This window comes from Papaver somniferum, chromosome 3 (assembly GCF_003573695.1).
Source record: "Papaver somniferum cultivar HN1 chromosome 3, ASM357369v1, whole genome shotgun sequence".
Taxonomy (NCBI): Eukaryota; Viridiplantae; Streptophyta; class Magnoliopsida; order Ranunculales; family Papaveraceae; genus Papaver; species Papaver somniferum.
The window spans coordinates 57,849,642-57,869,046 of NC_039360.1; the positions used below are offsets into that span (position 1 = coordinate 57,849,642).

A 19,405-nucleotide genomic window follows, 5' to 3' on the forward strand; every position below is an offset into this window, starting at 1 on the left:
GATTCAATTAAGATCTTAAATCTTTTTTCATCTACAATAGAACAAGATACAAGATTCTTGCATATGCTTGGAACATGAAAACTTCATTCAATGTGAGAGTATTACAGATATGAGCTTCTGCTCGACCTTTTCCTTTTATGCAACCTCTATTGCAGATGAGTTATTAAAAAAGTTTCTCGACATCCCCTATCCTCTGATAGGAGGTGAACAGGTCTCTGTTTCAACAAACATTCTTGGTGGCTCCAGAGTCCACCTTCTGGTCTCTCACATTGGTTGTTAAAATAACTTCCGACATCATGTCAATAAACTCGTTCTAATTTGTTTCAACTAAATTAGCATTAACTTTCTACTTATTAAGGTTTTATGTTGTCTACACTTTACTACCGTATGGCCCGGAATTTTACAAACATAACAATCACCCTTAATTAAAGTAACGCCGGATTCAGTTTTACGAAACATACCTTTCTTATGAAGACTACGGTTAGAGTTGTGTTTGATATTCCCGCCTTTGTCAGCTTTGGAAGACTTGTGTTCATCCACATGCGCCTGGTAGCCATGTTCCTTTTCAATTTCATGTCACAATCTTCGTTTATACTCTGACCACGGACACGGTAATTTCCCAATCACCTAATACACCACATCTCACAAACCTTAGTTCCGAAACGGAAGATAAAATATGAGTTTTGAAGATAATATCTAGATTTACAAACTTCGTTTGAACCACCATATCAAAAAACTCATGATTACCCCATAAAAAATACTTTAGTTAACAACAAAAGTTTGCCCGTCAGAATTTTTCAGGAACATTTGTCTGTTTTGTAAAATATCAAAAAAATACTTTTACAACTCCAAAAATTCTGAAATTTTACGTGGGTAACTATCAGGATGTCTACTACGTTGTGTCAAAAGGGTTCATCGAAATTCCTTCTAGGTTAAGATATAATCTCGAAACTCTACAGCTGACCAAAAAATTATTTTTGTTTTTCACTCCACAATTAACATCCATGATTCACAAACCAACCAACCATTTTCGATTATTACAAATTATAATGTCTTAAGATTGTTGGTTGCAATAATCAAAAACAAGGAAAAAATCAAATAAGCAAAAGTTATTGATAGTTATCTCCTTTATAATGGAAGTGATCGATTTGACGAAACGGCCGAACTCCCCAAATCTCCGCAACAGTAACAAGGCAAAACTTTGGAAAAAACAGAGTGAGTCACGTGTTCAACACGTTGCCCTTAAGACATTAGCGCCCGGCTACACTCAAGAGTGATGCTATAGCCCTCATAGGACGGATATCTCCAGGATAAAACACCCTACTACACCTACTACTAGCATATGTAGTAGATGCTCAACTTGAGCTTGGCAACTCCGAAAAACCCGTTAAGAAAAATCGCGAACTCTTAAAAAACGCTATAAAATATTTTCCCTTAGGGGTCCCTCTAAAATATAGAGCAACCCCTTTCCCATAGATTTTACAAAAGTAGTGAATTTCTTTATATAATTGACAAATACAACTTAAGAAGAAAAACTCCCCGATGTGGGACTAAAAGGTTTATATAGTTTCTTAAAACTACTAAAAATTGGAAACTCCACGATGTGGGACTAAAAAGTTTCATTCACAAAATAAAACAATAAATTATAATTTCTTATTAAAACTTTAAAAAATTATTTTTTTATTAATCGTTTTCCAACACATTATGCATGGACATTCACTCATTTTTAATACGTTTTCTTTTTTCTTTTTTTTTTTTGTAAAAGTTTCAAGACGGAAGTCATACGATATCAACATATTTTCATGGTTAATTATGTTTTAAAATTTTCACTTTAAGTTGCTTGGTTATATTGGGGAAACAAATCTGTAAAAACTAGTTGGAATGTTATTATTTATTTATTTATTTATTTACTTTTTTTTTTTGTTTATTCTGCCAAGTTAAAAATGATAAGAGAAATATAAACTAGTTCTACCAATTCAATAATGACAAGACTCGAGATGTGTCAACTAGCTGACTGAAATCATCAACTTGTTCCTCAATGGAAATGTTAAATTTCGTTCACTGAACCCATCTTCACAAGCACGAGCAGAGTTTTATCTTGAGAAAATATTTTCATTTAGATTTTTTTTTTAATTTGTTTGCTTGATTTTAATTATTATATCTTGGTGATGCGCACACTCACTCGAGTTTGTGCACAAGATTTGTCAAGCGAAAAAAACAAAAATAGGTCACAAGATGGGACTCCGCTATAGCCTATAATGGACATCCCAAAACACTAAGTACAAGACGACCACATAAGTTCTGAATATTTCAACTACAAATACCACACTAAAACCACCTAAACCCATATGAACAAGCAAAAATAATCTGCATTTTTCATCAATGGCTCCAAGTTTAAGTGCGCTTGTTATACTTTTCTCTCTTTTCTTCTTTCTCACTTCAACTCACTCTGCTCACTCCCATCAACACCCGCTAGACCCTATAACACCATCAGAGTTCTTTCATATCCAAACCATAATCAGTAACTCATATCCTAGTTTGACAAACAACTTAACTTTCCAATATGTTGGTTTAGAAGAACCAAACAAATCAACAATCCTTTCATGGATTCATTCTTCCTGCTCGACAGCGGAAAACAACCCACCTCGTAAATCCTTTATTATAATACGAGCTAACAAAGAAACACACGAAATCATCGTGGATTTGTCGCAAAGATCAATCATCTCTGATAAAGTTTATACTGGTCATGGTTATCCACCTCTTACTTCGGAAGAACAAACAGCAGCCAACCAACTTGTTTTAACATACCCGCCTTTTATACGTTCCGTTAAGAAGAGAAAACTCAAATTATCTGAAGTTGTTTGCTCATCTTTTACAGTTGGATGGTTTGGAGAGGAATATGTTAAGAGAAACATAAAAATCCAGTGTTTCTATTTGGATGGAACAGTGAATTTTGATGCTAGACCTATTGAAGGGGTAACTATTGTGGTTAACCTTGATGAGATGAAAGTAACAGAATACACTGACAGGATAATGGTCCCTATTCCTAAAGCTGAGGGAACCGACTATAGGAAATCGAAATCGAAGCAGTCAAAGGATGTTATGGGAATGCAAGATGGACGCTGCTTCTACATTGATGGTCATTCTGTAAGGTCTGTTTAATCTTTCTCTTGTGCATGTTGTTGCGGCAATCTTTACTGTTAGAACTTAAAACTCATGCAGTCATGCTGTGTTGGTAAGCTTTTTTTTTTTTTTGACAAATTATATTAACGTCTTAAATTGACTACATAATTAAACCCCTAAATTTATGAAGGGGTGAGAGTCAAATCTCAACCACTCTTAACCATCCAAGGAAACTGATTGCGTCAATGCAAAGTTTTACTATTAGAATTAGAAATGTAAAATGAAAGTCCATCAACTTCATTTATAGTTTCCACAAACTTATGCCGTCTATTATCAAGTTAGTTAACCTGTTACCTGTCATTGTTTCCTAAAATGTTGTGTGACTTGAATTGAAGCCCTTTTATAAACTTGCCAGTTACGATATAAAAGCCATGCATACACTGCCCAGGTCAAGAAGTGTGCACAAAATTGAATTAATTTTCAAAGTTGGATATTTTTGTGACAATGTTATATTGGAATGCAGTTGGGCAATTTGGAAATTCCACATAAGTTTCGATGTGCGGGCAGGACTCATAATATCTTTGGCATCGATTTATGATCAAGAAAAAGAGAAGTTTCTCCATGTACTATACAGAGGGTTTATTTCAGAACTTTTCACACCATATATGGATCCAACTGAAGAATGGTATTACAGGACAATTTTTGATGCCGGTGAATTTGGTTTAGGACAATATGCGTCTCAACTCGAACCCCTTAAAGACTGTCCAGCCAATGCAGTTTTCATGGATGGGTACTATGCTGGACAAGACGGCAAGCCGGTAGAAATTAAAAACGTTTTTTGTATTTTTGAAAAATATGCTGGAGATATCATGTGGCGTCATACCGAAACTAGTATTCCCGGTGAAGTTGTAAGTGGTTTTTCTATAACACTAGTGGTTTTCTTTCAATGGGTTTTCGTTGAAGTAGTTTTAACTCGTTCGATTCGGCGGATTATGACTTTACTGGGTTTTCATTTGAAGATAAGGGAGGTCAGAAAAAAGGTGACCTTGGTAGCGAGGATGGTTTCCACTGTTGGCAACTATGACTACATTATTGACTGGAAATTCCAAGAGAGTGGCTCCATTAAAGTTGAGGTAAGATAATTCATCTACACACTTTAAAAGTTTCTGTTTCAAAACTGAAGCAATTTTATTATATCAATACACAGGTAGGTCTAACTGGAATCCTAGGAATGAAGTCTACAGAATACACAAACAAAGACCAAATCAAGGAGGACATTCTTGGTACCCTATTAGCTGACTATACTGTAGGAGTATACCACGATCATTTCGTAACGTACTATCTTGATCTCGATGTTGATGGTGACAACAACTCCTTTGTGAAATCCACCTTGAAAACAAAGAGAGTTACAGGTGATACCTCCAAAAGGAAGAGTTACTGGACAGTGGTAAAAAAAACGGCCAAAACTGAATCAGACGCAAAGATAAAACTGGGAGCGGACTCAATAGAATTGGTTGTTGTAAACCCAAATAAGAGAACTAAAATGGGGAATGATGTCGGATACCGTCTGATTCCAGGACGGCAGCAAGCGAGTTCGCTTTTGTCAGACGACGATTATCCTCAGATACGTGCTGCATATACAAGTATCATGTTTGGGTGACCCCTTATAATAAGTCTGAAAAATGGGCTGCTGGATTATATGTTGATCAGAGTCGTGGTGATGATACATTGGCCGTTTGGAGTAGCAGGTATGTACTAGAATCAAGAATTCCTAACTTATTTAACGTGGAGACACCAGGCCATAGCCATTGCCAAAGTTCGATTGTTCTCGAGGATAGAAGACCACCTGTTCTTCCAAATGACAAAATATAAGCCATTAGGATTACCTCAATATGATTCGAGGTGGCTAGTTTTGCTAATTCTGGATACTTTTGCACTGCAGGAATAGGGAGATAGAAAACAAGGACATCGTTTTGTGGTACACAGTGGGGTTTCACCATGTACCTTGCCAAGAAGATTTCCCCGTAATGCCAACTCTCAGTGGCGGATTCGAGCTTCGACCAACAAATTTCTTTGAAAGAAATCCAGTCCTTAACAACATGAGTTCCCATAAGATTTGAAAATTCCCCTATTGTACCTCTATATATTGACATTCAATGTGCGATTGAATACGTACTACCATGTCTGGTTTGTTTGTTTGTTTGTTTGTTTTTTCCGAAGCAGCGAAGTTTGTATTTGAATAGAATAAATTGAAAGTTGTTGTGGTTGGATAAGTTAAACTATAGATAAGGAACCCCGTATCAATAAATATGGTTGTTGCTATCACATTTACAGTTTGACAAAATTCGGTTCACTTTTATAGCCAGTCATCTCTCTAAACCGGGATTAAGGAGTAACCTGGATTGAAGAAGGGATGCGCCGGAACGAATTGCTTCTCGCTACTGGTACCAGAGAATCAGAGATAGAGAGAAGGGTAACCGGCGTTCAATCGGACATGAAGAGGAAGTGGGATAACGACGACACCGGCGACAACAAGAGAATGCCGAAGGAAGAATCAGCTCCATATGTTATTGTAGTTCATGGACCTCCCAAGGTTGGAAAATCCTCGTTGATCAAGTCTTTAGTGAAACATTATACCCATAAAACTCTTGCTGACATCACAAACCCATTACGATCGGTATGTTTTTCTCTCTGCCGTATTCCGTTTGATTTGATTAGTCTTCGATTTATTCAAACTACTGACTGAACAGCCACAGTATTTCTTTTTTCCAGGCGGACAAAGACGGATACAATTTGTGGAGTGTCCTAATAATGTCAATGGCATGATTGATGCTGCAAAGTATGCCGATGCAGTGATATTCCTTATCGATGCAAGTTATGAATTTGAAATGGTATGTCATCCTGCAATACATAATGAATTTCTTCAGTCAATAATCTTTGATTAAGATCAACAGTTCTCATAAGCTGAACACTGATTTTGATTTATCCATAATTCCCGATTTTCTTTGAAATTTCCATGTTGCAATAGTCGCATCTTTTCCTTTCAATTTGAGAGAATTATGCAGCCTTTAAATTTCTATGGCATTTTAAAACCTAACCAGATAAACATGTGTGGTTGGCTTGCATTGATAAAGGAAATGAGGCAAGTTTCTGATTGCATTGAGAAGTGATAACCACAGCGCTCCTCCTATTTTATTTGATGCGAAAAAACATGCTTAATAAAGATATACATCTCTTTTCAAGGGTTAATAGATTTTTGATGGTTTATGAAGTTATTTAGCTTCTTTCATCTATTTTTTCTGCACTCTTCAGTCATCTACGTCAACCTTAATTTCATCCACTGTCCTGAGTTTGTTACACTAGGATTCTCGAAGTCACAACTTTAGGACATTGGAAAACTTCAACAATTTTTTTTTTGTCTATAAGCTATGTTCAACTTTAGGACATGTTTTCTTTACTGCATCTGCTAACATGCTTTCGTTGTTTCAGGAAACTTTCGAGTTCCTTAACCTGTTAAGAGTTCACGGAATGCCAGAGGTAATGGGGGTGCTTACATATCTTGATAGCTTTACAAATGTTGATTACCTGAAAAAAACCAAAGATTACCTTAAGGACCGTTTCAAGACGGAAATATCTGAAACAGCAGAAGTATTCTGTTTATGCGGTCTCGATCACGGGATGTAAGTTTCTTGGATGAAATATAGTAAAGTAGCTTGTTATGATTTCTTGTGATTATCTTACGATATTTAGTTATAATTGTCACTTATTTATAAACTCAAGTAATGTCCAGGTACTCGAAGGATGAAATTTGCGAATTGGCAAGCTTCATATCGCTTATGGAAGTCCATCCTTTGTCAGCACGAGCTGGACATCCTTATGTGCTTGTAGATCGTTTTGAAGATGTCACTCCTCCAGAGGAAGTGGGCATGCATAATGAGTGCACTAGAGATGTAATCTTGTATGGTTATCTTCGGGGTAGTGTCATCGAGAAAGGAACTAAGGTACTTCTTTCAGCTAGACTTGCTTTTTGTTTGATCACGTTTTGAACCCAAAGAAGACTTCTTCCAACATAATCTTCTTGTTTTATCACATTGTCGAATATCATTTTATGCGGCAGTTGATTTCGTTGTCTATCTTGGTAATAAGAGTATTCCCAAATCTGACTTTTATAACATGCTCCTGAATCACATTTTGCACACACTTCTGCATGGTATGTTTCTTTTTAAGACTTTTTATAATCTGTCTATATGTTTCTTCTTATTTTTCTAACTTTTACAAATTTGCTTAATTGAGAAAAAGAAAAGATACCAATCTTCAGTTCATGTTTAGGTAATAAAAACAGAGAAGTCATCTATTTCTAGCAGCGAACTTTTACATAGAGCTCATCGGCGCGGAATGAGTGTGAACTAGTTTACAAAGATATAGAGTAGAGAATGACCGTCTGAAATGTAACGCTAAGTTGTTCGAGTCCATTCCCATTGGTTATCTAATGTTTTGGTTTTCTTCCTGGTTCATGCATTAGAGTTTTTCGACTCATTTTTTCTGCTATGCACTTGCGCACACATTTCTTGCCATGAGTTAGACTGCATTTTTTCATATGGGCTAACTAAAGATGTACTACAACAGGTGCATATTGCTGGTATTGGTGATTTCCATTTAGCTGGTGTTACAAGAGTCGCTGATCCTTTCCCTTTACCGCCTGTTGATGGCCATAATCTGGAGGTACTCACTCTAGAAAATTTAGTTTTTAATTTTTGCTTGAATAACCTTTTAGACTCTTGAAAGGCGATAGTTGATTCTCATATTTTGTTCAGTGGGAATAATACTGCATAATAGTGTCAAATCAAGATTGGGTAGAAAATGACACTGCTTTCTCCTACTTAATTCTTGTAAATCAGGAATTGACTGCAATATCTTTATATTTCCATTTAACTTTATGGATCTTTGTAATTTTGAAATCAGGTTGATCTTGATGAAGTAACCTACTTGGAAATCGAGAGTTTTAAACCAGGAACTTATCTAATGTTTGAAGTCCGTGGCGTTCCTTCTGAAATTATTACTAGCCGTCCTCCTTGTCAGCCTATTCTTGTTGGAGGTATCACTCCCAAAGAAGAAAATGCTGCATATATGCAGGTTATGATGCCTTTTTCTAAGTTTAACTTTACACTTATGACTGTAAATTATGAACCCAGCTGAACTCTCTTGCTCTGTCTCTATTGTTATGTATTCTGTGTTGCTCTTTCAGGCGGACCTTAAGCAACACAGCTGGCATACAAAATCATTGAAGACAAATAATCCTATTATTGTTTCGGTTGGTTGGAGAAGGTACCAGACAACACCTATCTATGTCCGGGAAGACCGCCATGGAAGGTATCAAATGCTCGAACACATTCCCGAAGACACTCCTTGTCTTGCAGTATTTTGGGGTCCTCTTGCACCTCCCAACACTAGAGTCGTTGCTGTGCAGAGTCTGGCAGACCACGAGGTATGATATATTCTGTTTAAGATAATGTTATCCTTCAGTTATGTTGTTCATTTACATATATAATCAAATATTTTCTGAGTAGCTTGCATTTGAATTCTCAGGCAGCATTCCGGATTTTAGCAACTGGGGTTGTACTCAATAACCAAGCTGCAAAGATAGTGAAGAAAAGCAAGTGTATTGGAACTCCTTGTAAGATCTTCAATGATTTTGCTCTTATCAAGGACATGTTTACATCAGATGATGAAATTGATCAGTTCAAAGATGCAAAGGTTAAGACTGAGAGTGGAATTGGGGGGGAGGTTAACGGTTAGTGCACTAAGTTTTGAAACAGATTCTGTCTCTTCCGTACTTGTTTTAGGTTGTTAGTTGTTACATATGTTTTCTGATGTGTATCGAAATTATAATAGAGTAGGTAAAGAATCCATTTATTCTTTCCATAGTAAAGTTTAAGCAGAATTTCGGTGGTCATTTCTATACTGGTTCCCAGCTTTTTCATGTGTTAAGAGTTCGAGACCTTCCTTAGGGTGCTATGGCAAATCTTTTTCTCTCAGGTGATTGTCCAAGTTGTACACATGCATGTGTTGATCAGTTATGTTGTTCAGGAAGTCCAGCAGTTCTGTGAAGCTTGTTTGTTGTCTTTCTAATCGATTTTTTATCTGGCAGGTTGCAACAAAGGAGCTCTTAAGTACAGTGAAATGGAAGGATGTTCAACCTACAGAAGGGATCGCTAAATGCTCATTTCAGTCCAGAATTGAGAAGTGTGATATTGTTTCCATGCAAATGAGGACCCCTGTTGAGGTTCCTTGCATCTTTAACCCGTTAACGACAGCCCTGCAATTAAGCAACCACATTTGGCAAAGCTTGGATACAGGGGACAAGGTTGTCGCCTAATCTTGACTAAGATGATGTCAGTTTACTGTTTACAAATCTCAGCCGTCCATATTTGAATAGGTTGATACCGTGTTTATTCTACAGAGCATAATTAAGCAGCACAACTTTGATATAAGTAAAGCCCATGTGGTGGTGATTGCTGAGGAAGGAAAGATAGCCACAGGGGGCCTGAGAGAATATCTGATTGAGGCATTCGAGAAGGACCTTAGGAGTGATCTGGTGCAGAAACGGGAGACGCTTGAATACCGGGGTGCTGTGCTCATTGTCCCAAGAGTAAGCTTTCCTTGGATGGCAGAGGTGTGTACTTTGTTTACCACTATGTGCAGTTTTTGTTTAATTATACATGACGGAATCGCTATATAGATTTGCCTGGCGTAGTCAGTATTTGAATAATACATGCTAATTGAAGGAATCGTTATCTACAGAAAAAGAAGCAGAAGCGCATCAGTGAAAAAAAAACCTTTTTGGTGCCTTGCTACTATCACTCGAGAAGAGTGGAATGAGAGACAGCAATCAAACTTATTGTTTTATATTTTTGATTAGGACACCTCTTTTTTCTTGTTTGGGAATGAATATCCCCCTGCTTAAGTTGGAATATTTTCTCTCCTTGAATCATTTTCTTAAACTTATTGTTTTATATTTTCTCTCCTTGAATCATTTTCTTGATTAGTATGCAATACATATATCCCTCTCCGGTTCAGGGTAGACAGTCCATAATAGTTAGAACTCCCATCTTTCTGCATGTCCTTCACAATAGTTTTAAAACTAATGTGTTTGATATCAGTAATAATTTATCTTGTTTATTGTTTAGGATTATTTATAAGGATTGTGATAGAAAAATAGAGATAATTCTTAAACTAGTTGCTCAGGAAATCAATTTGGTATGTTTGGTGAAAGCAATTAGGTAATTCTTTTGTATTACTTCAGTTTTGTAGATCAAGTATAAAACTATTCTGGCCGATATGACCGCCTGTAGAATGGATTCAACTATTTGGGTCCCTTAATGAGTGAGTTTATTTGCACAATTTTTAGGAAGGCTGTTTTTAGGCGTACCTAAATCTTTCTAGGCATACAAACAATAGTTCCATCTTGGGTGACCTTATAAGGATACCCTATGGGTAGTTCAATTACTTATATACCCTTAATACAAAAATTTTAAATCAATTTTCTAAAAAACCAAAATCAGTTTCCCTTAACATCTCTTCTTCTTCCTCCTCTAGGCAAACCAAATATTCATCACCGTGATTAATTATCGATTCGTAAAAATTTGATCGTCGATTAAATTCAACTACATAATGACTCGTACAAAGAAAAACAGGGACTAGGCAAACCAAATCGTCTTCTAAACCATCAATTGAAGAAGAAGAAGAACCAATTGAAGATGAAGGTGTAGAAACTGAAAATCAACCACCAATTGAACCAGAAATTGAACCAACTGCATCTCCAACTCCAGAAATGAGGATAAGAAAGTAAGTTTTACAAACCCAATCTCCTATTTGTTGTTTTTCATCGATTAAATGACGGTTACGGTGTTGGGTTCGGCTCAAAATTGAGTTGCGTTTATAGCCGAACTGTTCTTCACAAAAGCTTCTTGTAAGTGCATATGAACAGTTCGGCATGAAATTTCATGAAATTTCAAGCCGAACCTAGTCACTGATAAAGATGCATAGGGGTTCGGCATATTCGATAATCATAATATGTGCCGAACCTAGCACATTTACGAGGTTCAACTATTACGATATTCACATTATGTGCCGAACAAATACAAAATTCTTACCCCAACAATTATCAGAAATATAAATGATCAGGTTCGTCTTATATAATACTTATGTAAATAGCCGAACCATGTACTACCAAAAGGTTTGACGCTTACGATTTTCTCAATATAAGCCGAACCTCACATAATTTTTCTTCCAGATCACACATGATTAGGTTCGGCTTATTATGTCATTTTTAAACAATTCGGCTCATAATAATAACACTTTCAGCTTGCCGAACTGTTCATTAGTTGTCAATATCCAGGTGGGTTCGGCTGATATATTAAGCCGAACATATTCCAGACTCGCCGAACCTTAGTGAAAAACACAAACTTTTTATGATTTTAAGCTACAAATGTGAGATTAAACATAAGATAGAAGTGTACCCTCCTCATCCATTGAATCAAATACAAGCTTTTTTCTCATTTCCCCCTTCTTCTTCTCCAAAAAAAACGAACTTTTTTTTCTTACTCAAAAATTTTCATCTACACAAATTTATAACTAAATAATCTTAAAACTAATCACTAAACATTAGTCACTAATCAAAATTATTTTAACTAAACATTAGTATTAACACTGATCCTAAAAAGGCCGATTTGCCATTAAAAAAAAGGTTAAGGGGGCTTCTGATTTTGTTATTTCACATCCTTTTTTGTCTTTATCAGGTATGCCTAATAAGATTCATGTATGCCCAAAAACAACCTTCATTTTTAGTAAGGAAATAAAAAAAAGTATGATGTAGGGCCTTAGGCCCCTTATCTCTGGAAAATCGTTTACTTCTCTTCAAAAAGAAGATCTCTGAACTGTTTTGTGATCAAGGAGACTGACTTGCCAAGATCTTCATCTGATGAATCAGTCTCAGAAAGAATACGAGTTTTCTTTCTTCTGTTCTTCCATATTCTATTTTTACTTCAACACATTATCAGTACGAGTCTATCAACTGTGCAATTTTTTTGTCATTCGAGAACTATGATGGATTACTTCTTGAGGATTAGCGTGGTTCCAATCTTATTGTTTTCATATTAACAAAAGAATTTTGTTTTCATATTATTTATTAGGGTTCCACGAATGTATGATTGTCAAACATAGAAATTTTTAAGATGTTTTTTTTGATGGGGTTACCCAATTAGATGTTACGTACACGTTTAAAATATTAATCAAATTGGAATATGATGCAATCTCCAAAACCCGATTTTAATAAAACTGTTCACGTTAAGAAAAACCTTAATTTATAACAGCATCGAAAAACCGAAGTTTTAGGAATTCCAACCATTGGATTATGGTGTATTTTGGGTACTTTTTACATATTATCCTTATTATATATTGTAAATATTTTATAAAGACCCGATCATAGGAAGTACTCCAAAGAACGTGATATTTCCAGTTGTGTCTAAAGAAACGTTAATTAGAACAGTCATACGGCTTCGTAGATATCATCTTATCTAGCGTTGGATTATCTTGAAATTTAATTAAGTTTGGAGCAACCTACTAATGAATCTTATGTAAAATTTTGATCATCATCGGATATGGTCACGATTATTTGTTGATCACTAAAGTTGGATGATGGAATTAATTTCCAGTTTTAGGGTTAACAATAAGTTTTGGGCTCCTATGCTAATAGTTTCAAAAAAATAATATCAATAGGCCTGAACTTTATATATAATGGACGAATATATGCTTATATTCGTTAACCATGACCTTGTCAATCCAATGGATCAGGCCTTGACAAATAATTGACCAGACTTTGACTAACCAACTCGATTCAAATTTGACATTTTGGACTCACAAGTACTATGTTTCTAAGGAAACATGTTAACTTTTCAGATTATGATGCTCTGAATGAAATTATTTGAAACATCCATGATATTTTTCCCCAAGTTTGAATGTTCAGTGGGATGGATTCCACTTGTTAGACTATAAAATAGTCAATAACTTCAACAAAGATATGTTAGCACCTCAACTTTTTGTGGAAAGAAATTTACAAAAGGGGATATGAGTCAGAAAAATGTTTCCAATTTTATCTTTTCAACCTCATTCATTTATACTAAAATACCAGCAGATGTTGAAATAAGTTAACAAGAGATGCACGATCTTTAGTAAGCTATTCAACCTGATGTAAATGGTTGGGAGGCATGTGAGATTCTCTTAAACAACAATATGTATACCTGTTGGGATAAAGAAATTTCTCAACTTAATTAAGGTAACCGTGGCAAGGTTAAATAAGGAAAGAACCTCGAAGAACAGGGAGTTAGACGTGCTAAATCATACCCATGTTGGTATGCTAGAACATGTGAAAGAACACTCATAAATTATGGTAGAAAATATAAACCTTTTCTAGAATAGGATCAGAGATGTAACTTTGGCTCAAGTAGTAACGATAAAAAGTAAATCTTTTTACTGAGTATGAGACAAAAATGTAATTCTGACTCATTTAAATGAGAGTTGGAAACTTAATATAAACATTTACTGAGAATGGTACAAGCAATAGAATGAAGATATCATATAGTAGCAGCCAATTACAAGATATATATATATATAGTTCAAAGGACAACAAGCTCATTATATGTTAAAAGAAGGTCATACCCCTGCTTGTCAACATCACTGGAAATAAGAAATTTTCCCAGTTAATATACTTATCCAATTTGATAGTTTTATTGTATTTGTTCAACTGATTTTTGGATCCCAGACTACTTTTGATCCTGGACTATTGATTGTGTGATATGATAATTTAATAAACGTTTTTTTTTTTAAAAAAAACTAAAACAAAAAAACTTTTCTTGCGAAGAATTAAATTCATTGACCGTACTTATAGAATGAAAAGTGTACCATTTCCATGAGATTAGAATACTCTAAAGTACTTGAGTTATAAGGATCATTCGTACATTATGATGAAAAGTATATCATCTTCATGAACTATAACACTCTAAAATAAATAAGATAAAAAAAATTGTTACATAATGAGGCCACACCACATTTGTGCGAAACTCTTAAGGAAATATATTAAACTGCTTGTTGAGTTGTTTCATTATATAACACTACGCGATGATTGGATCATTACAGGTAATAGCCGAGCGAAGAAATGATCAATATTTGTTGCCTAATTGGTAAAAGGATTAAAAGTTACATGAGTTCTGTAAGAAACAAGAGTTGAAAAGACGAGGGTACCCAAATACACCACAATCTTTTATTTTGATCACAACCTATACAAGACCCACTGTGTATAAACCTCTTGGAGATACAATCACTCAAGGAATATTTCAACACAGTGTCCACTTGATATAGGGTTAGTCCGAACTGGTCTAACTCGTAAATTAAATATTAAAGGAAAGTGGAGAAAACCAATACACTTTGTGTGAATGTCTATGGATATGGAATCGAGACGATACAACAACAAAGTGATCACTTGATAAAAGGTATGGAATTAACCGAAATCAATGGGATCAATATCAAGTTCCCTGTTAACGTACAAAGTGCAATTTACTTTAATTATAATAAAACAATTATAATGCGGAATTTAAAAGTAAATTGCACAACAAGATTTTTTTAACGAGGAAACCGCAAATGCAGAAAAACCCCGGGACCTTGTCCAGAATTCAATACTCTCAGGATTAAGCCGTTATACAAAATATAAACCAACTTCGTATAGTTGAGACCAAGCAACTAAACCTATGGTTCACTTAGTTCCGTATGTATCCCTACGCCTCAACCTTGTTAATAAGTCACGCACTTGGAACAATTCCTTTGGTTCGTATTCCAAACAGTAAAGGAACAACAAATCTGTTCGGTAACAACTCTTTTTAACCAAGTGATATGAGTTCGACAAAAGGCTCTTCCGTTTATCCCAATAAACTCCTTTGTCAGGTCCTTAGACCTATCTTATCAACAACTACCAAAGTAATTGTTAAGATATTGCAATCAATACTTTGAATCACAAAGAATTGTATTGATGCCGATCTACTCAGCTAATCAATCAAATCTATCACAAAGATAAACCGATTATAGTTGGATCCTTTTCCAGCCGAAAAAAGTATTGTGCACACCAATGATTATGAACCCAAATATCTTATTTGTCTTCAAATCTTCTTTGATCTTCAATAAACACCTGCACACAATCAACTTGAATCTCTTGTGATCAATCACACATAGAACGGAGTCTGTTAACAATGAATTATCACAAGACGTCTTTAGAACTACAAACAGTCTAAAGATCCCCGTTGAAACTTCGATCTAGTTCGAGTGAATCTTATATCAGAAGAGAAGATTCTCAAGCATGAACAAACTAGGTGCAATCAAAGTTCAACAACCGTTAGTCAATCAAATCATTCGAAAACTAATAATAAACTGCAATTATCTAGTTTCCCACCAACGGTACTAATAGAGCTTCTCAATCCCAAAAAAGTCTTTAAACCGAGCAGCCATAAGAGATTTCGCCTAACTAGGTTACTTTCCTCTACGAATAGGCGACTCCACCAGTAACAACACAACTAGGTAGTTTTGCTGGCTCTGAGGATTAGTTTGCTTGAAATGCAAACTTCAATATTTATAGACCACGGAAGTTTGGACACCAAGGAATTTCCAAAACCGAAAATACTCTCAAGATACGCAATATATTTCCAAATTTGGTTTCCATAATTCCTGGAAATACTTTGTCCAAATATTGACTGAAATCTCAGTAGAAAATCTCCAATTAGTAAATGCATTACCAATTTTTATTTTCTAAAGATATGCATTTTCATTGCTGGAAATTAAAAGCATATAAAACTAAAAACCTTAGTTAAAAGATTCTCAATTTATTTCGATCCGGGATTCTCCTTTAGCTATTAAGGAATATCTTTAACCAATAAAAGATAAGCGTTACTGCACATGTTCAAAGTATGTCGACATCTTTACTTAGTAAATCCTTTTTCATATTTACTATCTTGGAATCGATTTGCCACACTTCCAAACAAGTTTAGAATTGTTTCATCCGACTTCCAAGAACTATGTGATTGATTATCCTATCAAATCACCAAACATGGGCTCACGGTTCTGCCAAAAAAAGTTTCGGTTCTACCTCCATGTGGGTACTAGAATTAGTCACGCTAGTTACCAAAACTTGGTTGACAAGGTACTAGGATCGGTTCCCACATATATATGGTATCTAACTTGTATTTGGTTCACATGTCCAGAGGATCGGTTCCCAATAACTAGAAACTTGCTGCACCTCTTACAAGGATCGATTACCCTTTTGTGATCGGTTGCACATCTTACTAGGATATGTTCCCCAATGACTAGAGTTGGTCATACCAATTACAATAAATCGATTATACCATCTCAGGTGATTACTTAAGATTGGTTTCACTAATAAAAGTCATACCAATACAAAAGTCGGGCCTTGTGAATAGTTTTACCAAGAACATAACCAAGTCATGAGCGGTTATACTAAACACTCATATTGGTAATTCAAAAGGTTTGCAATGAATAAAAAATACCAATAAGCCTCGCGATTTCCCTTTTGATTCAAAAAACAAGTTTATGAATGTACTTCCTTTAAACGAATATAAAACATTGTTTCCTAGGATGAAATCTTCACCTTATACCCATATCATAATCACAATAGCATTTAAACGATTATGCCGATGTCTTACATAAGAAGTTCAACAGATAAGCGTTATACTTCGTATTATATTCCTTAATACTACGTCTAACTAGAGTATAATCATTCACAGCTTCACAGTTATGTTTTCAATATACACGACTTGAATGATACGTTAGGGAATGAAACAATTCAAGTCAAATATTACTAATCTCAAATGGAAGGATGATGTCGTCGTTGTAGCTCCTTACTTCTTCACATTCTCCAAATTTTCATGTAATACTTGTAATGTCTCATATATTAATACTTTCAATCTAACCTGTACGAAGTTGACTCTAGTAAATAATCAAGCGACTCTTTAAATGAGTTTTGGTTCACTAAAATATGACAACCAAACTTGACATACCAACGCTTGGTGGGTTCAACCGAGCTATGCTCTAACAAGAGTTAATCACACTTTTTTTATGTTCCAACAAAGTCTATGTAAACGGTTATCGTACGAAAACTCACAGAGAGAATGGGAATGCATCTACAAATTACCTCCAATGAATGTGAAAGGAATCACATTTTAGAGAAAATAATGAGACAATTAGTTTAGTAAAATATAAATCACTAATAATACTTGGGTAATTGAGTTCATATCGTCACCCACAATGTAATGCTGAGAACTGACTTATTCAGATTTTTACATAACCATAAAGACACTTTGGTTAATATATGATTTTCCGTTTTGAAAGAACTCGAACAAATATCCTTTTATTTGAGTGAACAAGAAATAAGAATTACAAAGGTTGAAAGAATGCAAAGTGACGCCACGTCTTACAATCAACGATTTCTAAAGTACTAGAAACGCCACCTCCCCTCCCATTATGCTTTTAAGGTAATAAAGCATGTAACTCAGTTTAAAAAGTCTTTCTTTAGTAAACAACATTGAGACCATCCTAAGTTTCAAATGGTAAACAATTCTTTCAAAAGAAACAAGGTAACATTTGTGGACATATCCATGCAGAATGCAGACCATTCAAGTGATTTATGGCTCTAGTGGATAATTCGAAGTGTTGAATTAATTATTATTCACAAGAAATTATGCGTTTTTTGAACAATCCTAGCACCTATTATACAATTTAAGGGATCACCACCCTTGTTATTAATAGATATTTACATCAAAAGGACTTTATGAATATTGCATGTTTAGTAAACATCCTACACCCCATGGTGTCGCAGAGGCTACCATCAAAGGTTATAGATGGTATCTAAGGATATCTATGCGTAACAACCTTCCTGTAAATGCTTGGGGGATATGCAGTATTACACGCATATTCACTTATTCGTTTTAGAACCCACAATTAGTCAACCAATTCAGCGCACCGCATATTCACTTATTCATTTTAGAACCCATAATTAGTCAACCAATTTTGCGTACCAGTTGGTAACTGGATATAAGCCTGACATTTGTATTCTTATGCATTTTTGTTTATGTTATATATGTACCATTACGACTAGATTTGTTGGATATGGATTCCCGACAATTATCCATATTTTGAAACCTTTGGAAGGCGATCTCTTAATCACTAGAATTGCGGGTTGTTACTTGATGAGACACTTTTCCTATAGATAGGGGGAGATATTGAAAATGATTTTCCCAAGGGAATGACATGAACTTTTGTGGTGTATTCCCTAGTTGTCTCAAATTGATTCTTGTGCTCCATAAATTTAATTGTGAAGTGGAAAAGAATTATCGATTTTCAGAATGTGTACTGATATCCCTTTAGTGACAAAATCCTACATACCAGCTGCAGATGTGTCTGCGGATTTATAAATTCTCAGTAAGGAGTACTATAGACTAAGACTACAATTGGTGGAAGTATAGCTGAGGCCTTGGATCCATAAAGGAAGATGGAGAGACCACCGGGTTCGATCAATGATCACCTAGAAATGAAGTAAGTGAACAAGGCACAACCTAATTTATATCATTAATTAAATCATCTCATTATATTATCTCTAATTATGTCCATGAATCAAACTGGAGGACGCTCCCAAGTTTAATGATTCCAGAGAACAATGATATCCTAAAAAATTATGAGAACATACGCGAGTCAATGGAATAATCGTGAAAGCATACTAGGTAGTTTTGTTGGCTCTGAGGATTAGTTTGCTTGAAATGCAAACTTCAATACTTATAGACCAAGGAAGTTTGGACACCAAGGAATTCCCAAAATCGAAAATATTCTCAAGATATGCAATATATTTCCAAATTCAGTTTCTATAATTCCTAGAAATGCTTTATCCAAATATTGACCGAAATCTCAGTAGAAAATCTCCAATTAGTAAATACATTACCAATTTTTATTTTCTAAAGATATGCATTTTAATTGCTGGAAATTAAAAGTATATAAAACTAAAAACCTTAATTAAAAGATTCTCAATTTATTTCGATCCGGGATTCTCCTTTAGCTATTAAGGAATATCTTTAAACAATAAAAGATAAGCGTTACTGCACATGTTCAAAGTATGTCGACATCTTTACTTAGTAAATCCTTTTTAATATTTACTATCTTGGAATCGATTTGCCAC

General features: G+C 35.0%; 1 protein-coding gene and 1 pseudogene across 3 annotated transcripts; both read left to right on the forward strand.

Moving 5' to 3' along the window:
• Window positions 1-2,375: 2,375 nt before the first annotated feature.
• LOC113361284 lies at window positions 2,376-5,393 on the forward strand (annotated as a pseudogene).
• A 133-nt stretch (window positions 5,394-5,526) lies between these two features.
• LOC113356229 (ribosome biogenesis protein BMS1 homolog) lies at window positions 5,527-9,796 on the forward strand. 3 transcript variants are annotated; one of them, XM_026599300.1, is made up of 10 exons: window positions 5,527-5,800; window positions 5,880-6,014; window positions 6,613-6,803; window positions 6,914-7,124; window positions 7,750-7,845; window positions 8,086-8,256; window positions 8,369-8,608; window positions 8,710-8,914; window positions 9,272-9,487; window positions 9,584-9,796. In XM_026599300.1, exons 1-9 carry the CDS (start codon window positions 5,537-5,539, stop codon window positions 9,337-9,339), a joined length of 1,581 nt encoding a protein of 526 aa, XP_026455085.1. In that variant the 5' UTR covers window positions 5,527-5,536; the 3' UTR covers window positions 9,340-9,487; window positions 9,584-9,796. The 3 variants fall into 3 exon arrangements, with proteins under 3 accessions (XP_026455085.1, XP_026455086.1, XP_026455087.1); XM_026599301.1 differs by having other exon boundaries at window positions 8,710-8,797; XM_026599302.1 differs by having other exon boundaries at window positions 5,672-5,800; window positions 5,896-6,014.
• The last annotated feature ends 9,609 nt before the right edge of the window (window positions 9,797-19,405 follow it).